Source organism: Branchiostoma lanceolatum, chromosome 17, assembly GCF_035083965.1.
Source record: "Branchiostoma lanceolatum isolate klBraLanc5 chromosome 17, klBraLanc5.hap2, whole genome shotgun sequence".
Classification (NCBI taxonomy): domain Eukaryota; kingdom Metazoa; phylum Chordata; class Leptocardii; order Amphioxiformes; family Branchiostomatidae; genus Branchiostoma; species Branchiostoma lanceolatum.
The window spans coordinates 5588604-5597704 of record NC_089738.1 but is presented as its reverse complement, the minus strand read 5'-3'; the positions used below and the strand labels follow the sequence as shown (position 1 = coordinate 5597704).

General features: G+C 41.5%; 1 protein-coding gene across 1 annotated transcript; it reads left to right on the top strand.

Annotated features, from left to right (window-relative positions):
- Positions 1–4368: 4368 nt before the first annotated feature.
- On the top strand, positions 4369–8203 carry LOC136423331 (low-density lipoprotein receptor-related protein 6-like). The gene is made up of 6 exons (XM_066411455.1): positions 4369–4526; positions 5019–5187; positions 5960–6066; positions 6546–6665; positions 7235–7467; positions 7943–8203. The coding sequence occupies exons 1-6, from the start codon at positions 4406–4408 to the stop codon at positions 8201–8203; spliced, it is 1011 nt and encodes a 336-aa protein (XP_066267552.1). The 5' UTR covers positions 4369–4405.
- Positions 8204–9101: the final 898 nt, after the last annotated feature.

The window sequence follows — 9101 nt, the reverse complement described above, 5'->3', positions numbered from 1 at the left end:
TTACAATGGTACTTGGTATACATGAGTAGGTGTGGTGAACCTTGTGGTCAAGTTAAATTTTGGGCCTCCTGGTTACTGACGTTGGTACTGCAGCAGAACCTTCGGTTCTCATATATTTGGTCGTGGACATGCTATGGTCGAATTTCTGTAGGCATTTGGTGTAGTCCATGATTTAACGCCCTGTTCTTTTCCAAGAGAGCTCTTTTTTTTTCTAGGCCATTGTAGCTTGCTGCTGTTATTATTTTTTTAACGTACATAGAATGTCCAGATTAATTTTGAATTTTCAACCAAAATAGAAATACTAGTTAGTTCCTGTTGATAGACTGGTACAAAACATTACCCAGTGCCATAAAGGGTATAATCAAATTTTATTTAACACTTAATCAATATATTGGCATTTCAAGATAAAGGAAAACATCGGGGCCACATTGTATTCTGTTCCTTTTTTATTTGATGCCACTAAGATAGTTAATGATATAGAAAATAAAGTTGTTGTTGTTGTACTACTAGCTACTCTTATGCAGATTTCACTATGGTTTCTCGGTAAGTACGTAGTAGCATTTGCCATACTTGTCTATTGGATATCAGCTACATGTAGATTCAAAAGTGATCCAAACTGCAACTCATTAGTCATCTTTTTGACCAGTACATTTCTTCTGCCCGGCAAGTGTTTGTGAATATCATCATAGGTCTAAAATGCCGTATTTCTTGAGTAGTTGACAGCAAAACGTGTTTGTTTCTCCACGCTTGATTGAAATAGATCAGCTTCCATCTGGCGATGTCACCGCAACAACTAGACAAGGACGTCTTGCAAACAAGAAACAGCAGTTCCATGACTGGGACAAAAGGCTGTGGCATACTTTCAATGATCTTTGGCCAAGTTGACTGAGATACGTGAGACCGTCTTATCTGTCAAGATCAGTACGTGACTAGCACAATTTCCATTAGGAATGTGACAGGACAGCTCGAAGATCAATGATTTTTAGCCTTTGTCCCAGTCATGGAACTGCTGTATCTTTCCAAGACGCCCTTGTCTCCTTGTTTAACTTGTCGTCAATCAAAATTCACATTGTCCCAAGCTGCAGGCCCTGTAACGGTCTATTCAGTGATATTCAGTGTGACCTTTCATTTGGCTTCTCAGAAGCTTAACATGAATCCTGGGTTTATTGTGTATGTAGGGTCGATCAGGATCCATTTGGAGATATTGCCAAGTTGGCAGATACGCGAGACCGTCTTATCTGTCAAGTTTAGTACGCGGCTAGCACATTTTGCAAAACTTTGAAATGTGACCGGGTAGCTTGAAGATCAATCATAGTAAATGCCATAGCCAGTCATGGTACTGCTGTTTCTTGTTTGCAAGACGATCTTGTCTCCTTGTTTAACGTATCGTCAATAAAAATTTAAATTGTCCCTAGCTCCAGGCCCAAGGTGTGACGGTCTATTCAGTGATCTTCAGCATGACATGTCCCATTCTTTCGCTACTCAGTGGCTTGACATGAATCCTGGGTGTACTACTATGTAAGATCAGGTTCCATCTGGCGATGTCGTCAAGTTGACAGATACGTGAGATCGTCTTATCTGTCAAGATCAGTACGTGACTAGCACAATTTCCATAAGGGATGTGACAGGGCAGCTCGAAGATTAATGACAGTAAAAATTCACTGCCTTTTTTCCCGGTCATGGAACTGCCATTTCTTTGCAAGACGTCCTTGCCTCATTGTGTAACTTGTCGCTAATCCAAAGCACCGTGTCATCAGCTGCAGGCCCCGTTGCAGTCTATCCAGTGTGACTTCTACCATTTTTCTATGCAACTCAGCCGACCCATTTGTGAATTGTCCCAATCTTATACTTCGCCACCAATTTAAATGAACTGTGCCTCTCGGCAAATTTTGCCTATTGTACCTCCGAATAATGTCGTTTTGCGTTTGCTTGTTAAGTGTTATATCGTTGCATTAGTTTGTTTGTTGGTTGGTTGGTTGGTTAATTTGTTGGTTGGTTGGTTGGTTGATTGGTTGGCTGGTTGGTTGTTGTTTGGTTGGCCGGTTGATTGGCTGGCTGGCTAGCTGTCTGGTTGGTTAGTTATTTGGTTGGATAATTGGTTAATTGATTAATGGGCTGATTGCTAGGCCGGCTGGTTGCTTTGTCCAGAAACAAGGTTACTCAAAAGAACAACAATTGAATTCATTTTCCTGACTATTTGTATGTTTCCTAATTTCACTGTGTAGGAAATAAATACACATTCATATTGGTTACATTCGGACCCATAACAGCTCCTTGAAAACGTGATTGTTTATCGTCTAAATAGTTTTGTGATATCTTTTTTATTTAGTTCTTTTTCATTAACCACTGTTCTTTCCCATTCTTCCAATCAGGAAGCCTCGGGTCCCGTAACGACACCGAACCCTTCCTGTTGGTTGTTGACAACGTTCTCGATGCTGCTTTTCAAGTCAACGTCACTTCCGGTTCAAAATTCCAGCTTCCCCTGGGAGACCTAAGAGTGCCCCTTTCCGTGGACTACGACCCGATGACCGACTTCGTGTACTGGTCAGATCGGATTTATGGAGACATCAAACGGGCCCGTCGGGATGGGAGTGGGAAGGAGACCATTGCAGCAACTGATATCTTTGGTGAGCATTCATTTCCGTCTCTTCCAGTGTCAACACTGACGTCTTTGGTGAGCATTCTTTTCAGTCTCTTTAAGTGCCTCCACTGACGTCTTTTGTTTTGCGTTCTTTTCCGTGTCTTCCAGTGCCACCACTGACGTCTTTGGTGAGCATTCTTTTCCGTCTCTTACAGTGCGACCACTGACGTCTTTGGTGAGCCTTCTTTGCCGTCTATTCCAGTGCGTCCATTGACATCTTTGGTTAGCACTCTTTTCTGTCTCTTCCAGTGCCACCACTGACGTCTTTGGTGAGCCTTCTTTTCCGTCTATTCCAGTGCCACCAGTGACGTCTTTGGTGAGCATTCTTTTCTGTCTCTTTCAGTGCCACCACTGACGTCTTTGGTGAGCATTCTTTTCCGTCTCTTACAGTGCGACCACTGACGTCTTTGGTGAGCCTTCTTTGCCGTCTATTCCAGTGCGTCCATTGACATCTTTGGTTAGCACTCTTTTCTGTCTCTTTCAGTGCCGCCAGTGACGTCTTTGGTGAGCATTGTTTTCTGTCTCTTTCAGTGCCACCAGTGACGTCTTTGGTGAGCATTCTTTTCTGTCTCTTTCAGTGCGTCCACTGACGTCTTTGGTGAGTATTCTTTTCCGTCTGTTTCAGTGCCACCACTGACGTCTTTGGTGAGCATTCTTTTCCGTCTCTTCAAGTGCCACCACTGACGTCTTTGAAAATTTGGTGAGCATTCTTTTCTGTTTCTTCAAATGCCACCATCATAAACATAACAATAACAGTACTCCATATTGTACTGTGTGTTAAATAATATGTTAAATACTTGAGCGACGAAATCACTGCAACATTGCCGACGACAACAATCATGGTGTTGTTGTAAGCATTTTCAAACTTACCAAAGCAAGAAACTCTCAGTAACTGTCTTTTGTTAATTCATTTTAAACATTTCCAGCACCGAAAAAAAGCTGCATATTGTTTACTTTAAGTAATCCTTGGACCTTGGCTTTTTTTAATTAAAAGTACCCTTTTCTGCATCTATCTATTTTAATAGATTCAAGTAAACATAACATTTACGCACCTTTTATCTAGCCGTCTATGGTCTGGCCCTGGACCATGCTGGTGGTAACATCTACTGGACCGACGCGACAGCGAAGACTATCTCAGTAGCCCAGAAGGATGGATCGTTTGCCAGGGCACTGTTGACGTCACCAGCCGTTGGGAGTCCTGGAGGGCTGGTCCTGGACCCTGCAAACGGGTAACTTGGTCTATAGAGCGTTTTGACGTAATAGCATTGCTGTGTACGCCGCCATGTCCCAATTTGTATTTCAGTGAATCAGAGATCAAGCGTTTTCGGATATTCAAAGATCTTCTGTAGCTCTTGAAATTCCATTTTCACAGCGGAAAGTCCTCCCCACACCAGACGGTTCCTAGGGCAGCGCCCATCTATGTTTCAGTATCCCCTGGGCCACACAACTTTTTGGAATAACTACAGCAGCAGATGGTGTTTAGCTACCATATTTTCCCAAAACGCTGAGTGCTAAGCAGAGAAAGCAGTTGGTATCATTTTAACGTCTTCGGTGTGACTCGTCCGGGATCGAAGTCATGCACCAGCTACCGTTTGCACGGAGAACACTCTACCCATTAGGCTATTGCACCGGTCCTGGATACTGAAACCGGGGTAGTAATGACAAATGTTTGTGTCGCTAATTGCATTTCAATAAATCAATGTTCAAGAATTTCTTTGGACATCTAAAGTTCTGACTCTCTCAAAATTCCTTTACCGCAGATTCATGTACTGGACGGACTGGGGTAGTGATCCTAGAATTGACCGAGCTGCGATGGACGGTAGTAACCATACAACCATCATCAGAAACGTATCTGATCCCAACATGATAACTATAGACTACAAAGGTGAGAAAACATACCTAAGATGCGTTTAAAATGCCACAAATCAGATTCAAGACTTAAACAAATGGCAAGTATACCATTCATTCTACATTGTGTCCCTACTTCTACTTTGTATGTATGTACATCTATGTGTATGTTGTTCGTATGTAACATCTACATTGCATAAATCCACCAGAGTACATAATTCCGCCACCCTGAAAAGATACGTCCAATCCAAAGTTTAACGTCCCCAGTAAAATGCACTCCTGTATATATAACTATGCATATATACCTGTGTGTGTGTGTGTTTGTGTGATTGTGTGTGTGTGTTCGCGCGTGTGTGTGTGTGTGTGTGCTGCACTAGAGATCTCTCAAACCCAGTGTTTTTCAAAGTGGTGGATTTATGAAACCCGGCGAATAAAAGGAGGTTATTATCTCCAGCATACGTCATACGTAAGATAAACACTATTAATCTCATCTTTGTATAAATCAATTTCTTCCATTTATTAAAATCAGAGAATCGGCTGTACTACTGCGATGGAGGAGCTTACAGCATCTACAGTTCGGATCTGCTCGGTAACGACATACGCCGACTGTTCTACGAAGACGAGAATTATGTCTTCGGGATTGCTATTAATGATGACAGCATCTACTGGACGTCTTGGACGGATGGCCAAATCTTAATGTGAGGACATCCTGTTCTTCTAATATGTAGATGGATTATAAGATGAACAACACTTAATCCTAGATTGTCCATGATATCATGAGAAACGCTCAAGGCTGTTCAACCTTCTTTCCGAATGTTCAACAGAATTTAGTACATTCCAGTCTATAGATAAATTCAAATACATTCTAGAAGGAGACAACCCTTACTGTGTACAAACTGGCAAATATATCAAAGAATGTTTAGATCTTAGAACTAGTAGTGTAAGTGATAGGTTAAACTCGACATGTTGAAGTATTAATATACTTGTACTTATAGGTTAATCATTTTGTATATCATTGTTTGTTGTTTGCATGTATAGCTGTAGAAGACCTTACGAAAGTCGCTGTACTTTTGTCGTGTCCATATATATATAAAGATTTCATGTATTAAAACTGAATTTCTAAGTAGATCAGGTGTTTTTTCTTATAGAGGTAGATTTCTGTGTGTCTATGCGAATAAAAAGTGGTTGATGAAAAGTATTTTGCAGAAACATGCAATGTAGTATTGTGTTCAGACCATCGCATTGGTTTGTTTGCTTGTTCGTTTGTTTGTTAGTTTATTGTTTTGTTAGTCGATTTGTTGGTTTGCTAGTTTTTTTTTATTGATTTATGGTCTGGCTGGTTGCTTTGTACAGAAGCAATTCAAGATAACTAAAAATAAAAACACTTAAATTGATTTTCATGACTTAACGTGTTTGCTTGAATTTTGCTGCTAGGAAATAAATACTATTAAACGTTGCTATTGGTTACAGGTTGCCCAGGGCTAACACGAACCAGAATAAGACTGTCCTTGTCGATGATCTGTCAACACCAAACGACATCTACGTGTATACAGGTTCATATGATGATGTCACCAATGGTAAGAATTGCTTATCAATATCAAACATGTCCCCGTGGTGCAAGTGGTAACGCAACTTTGCTGCTTCGCCATCTGGATTGAATTCCGTGGATCCTAGGGCCCGAGTTCGATCCCAGGGCCGGCTCAGCTCGATTGCTCTCGTCATTTCGGATGGTGACGTAAAGCCAGCGGCCCCGAGTATGAGGGAGCTTCGGACGTAAGCCTCAAGCGTCAAACCTCTGCACGTAAAAGAACCCAACACACTCATCGAGAGGAGTAAGTGACCCGGTGTGCTTTGGCAAAAAACGCGAGCCGTAGCGAAGCCTTATTGCACTATCACTAGCTACTTGAAAAAGCATCATGCTTCACCTCAATTGAGGATGACTGCTTTACATTTACCTTATCAAACACCTGCTGTAGGTAGCCTCTACTTTTTCTTTAAGATATGTTTGCCACATATTGCATTGGAAAATGTGACCACTTGTCTATATTTTTGCCAGCGTGTACTTCGTCGAACGGGGGATGTCAGGATTTGTGCCTTGCGCGCCCAGAGGGAAGAACGTGCGCCTGCCGAGCTTTCTGGGAACTGCACCAAGATGGACAGACTTGTCTTCCGCCAGGTAAAGAAAAGAAACAAAACCATCGCAAATTTTCCTTGAAGGTTCATGTGATGATATTATTGTTCTTAAAGGACGTAGTCATCAATCATTACCAGCGTGTTTTAAATTTTCTGTACCAAGACATGGGAACGTCAAACTCTTTGATCTTACAAAGAGGTTACAACAACGCTTAGGTCGAGTTAACAACGCTTTTCTACTACATCTAGCCCGACTGATCTTTTGATTTTTTTGGTAGTATATATGAATGATTTAATTAATGAATAAATGAATGAATGAATGAATATATATATATATATGAGTATTGTTTATCTGTACGTCCAAACATACTAGATTGTGATGAAACAACAGTCATAATGAGAATGTTTAGAACGTAGACCTAGTAGTATAAGTGATACGTGAAACTCAACATGTTTATTTTTTCATATACAGGTACGTAGGTTAATTCATTTGTATTTACTTGTCAATTTGTATGTCAAGTTGTAGAAGACCTTACAAAAGTCGCTATACTTTTGTTGTGTCGAAAAAAAAATCAACTTTATTCAATTTTATGAATTTGACCTGATTTATAGGTCTTGTGTCTCCGAGCTACCTCTGGTTGGACCACAGTTCCGCAACCGGAGTGACGTCAGTGAAGATGACTCCCGGAAACAGCAGCGTCATCAGAGGGTTGGAGGACCGAAGCTCTCTTCCTGTCACGGTACTCTTCACTTCTGAGGCGCCGTCCAGAATAGAGGCAATCGACTACGACTTTCAGCGCAATCTGATCTTCTGGGCAGACACCGGTCTGAGGGAAATACACACGGTACGATACCTAGGGTATAAACTAGCCTCAGCTACGATCACAATCGAAAAAAGGGGCCCTGCCGGGTAGTTTACGGGCTGCCTTTTTTTGGCACTTCCAGGCTTGACCCCGTGGGACACCCTGCGGCAATCGGACGCTTTTGGGGCACGGCCGGGCCCCGGGATTCTTTTAAACTTGGAGTTAAAATCACCCCGGGCGCGGTATCAAATAGACGCCGTAAGCTAATTGTAAGAACACGGAGAGGTACCTCCCAGTATCCGGCAGTTCACCGGGACAAATTTGTTTCTTCGGGGCCCAGCCGGGGCTACACCGGTACCCCTTACGCAACGGGCACTGGCGCAAATGTGACCGTAGCATACGTCTGCCTGGTTCCCTTGTACACAATGCCGTATCCTTCATACGAGTATTCACAACATATAAAAATGATATCGTCCAGTTGACGCTAGCGCTGTAGTCTTGTTTTGTATACTAATAGGTTGATACACAAGACAACAAGATCCAGTCCTTCTCCACTCTCCTTGAGGGCATCTCATCCGGAGTGGAGGGCATGGCGGTCGACTGGCTGAACCAGAACCTCTACTACACAGACGGCTACTTCAACTGGATCGCTGTAGTCAACTACAAAGACAAGCCGCCACGACATCACGTGATTGTTCATGAAGGACTGGAGAGACCACGTGGCATTGCCGTTCACCCGCAGGCAGGGTATGTAGACGTTTATCATGTGAAAATGTGAAAAAAAGGGGTTCCAAGAAAGTGCGAAATGGAACAAAATGGAACGAAATGGAAATGATAGGAATGCAATGAATGGCAATGATATGAAGGCCTATACTGGTCTAAGATATATTACCTTACCAGAACTATATCTTTGAATTGATATGATAAATTCTATTATTTTATGATTTTAAAACCCATATCATTTGTGCGTATACCCGCTGTACGTTACTTTTCAAAAAATTAGTTTAGAAGTTACTGTAATCTCTATACTCTTTTCACAAATTTCATCTTTTAAATATGAACAACGTAAAATTATATGTTGAATAATATCATTACCTTATCATGCATATGTATTTCAATTGCATGTTAAAACTTTTGGAATGAGTTGAGAGTGCCCATTTTAATCTGCATTCTCCTTTCACACAAACAAGCATATTCTTGAATTACTGTGTTTAATGTTATTATCACCTTATCATACACGTGTATATCCACAGCTTTTGGAATAAGTTAAGATTGTCATTAATTATAATAAGTATACTCTTTTCACAAATCAAATTGGTATGTTCAATGTATCTTTACGCCATTATACATGTGTATACCCACTGTATATTACTTTTGGAATGTGTTGAGAATGTCATTGTAACCCCTATACTCTTTTTGACTAATTCTTTTTTTTTTTAATTACTGTGCTCAATGTTTCTCTAGGTACATATTCTGGAGTGACTGGAGTAGCAGCAAGCCAAGGATAGAGCGGGCCGTGTTGTCAGGAGAGAAGCGGACGGTACTTGTGGATGAAGACATTGATCGACCAAGTGGCCTCGTCATTGACGGCAATAGGTGGGAATCTTATAAATTAACCCTTAAGCTGCCATTCCCGGTTTTATCAGGGATACAGAAACATGCCTTATGTGCTGCAC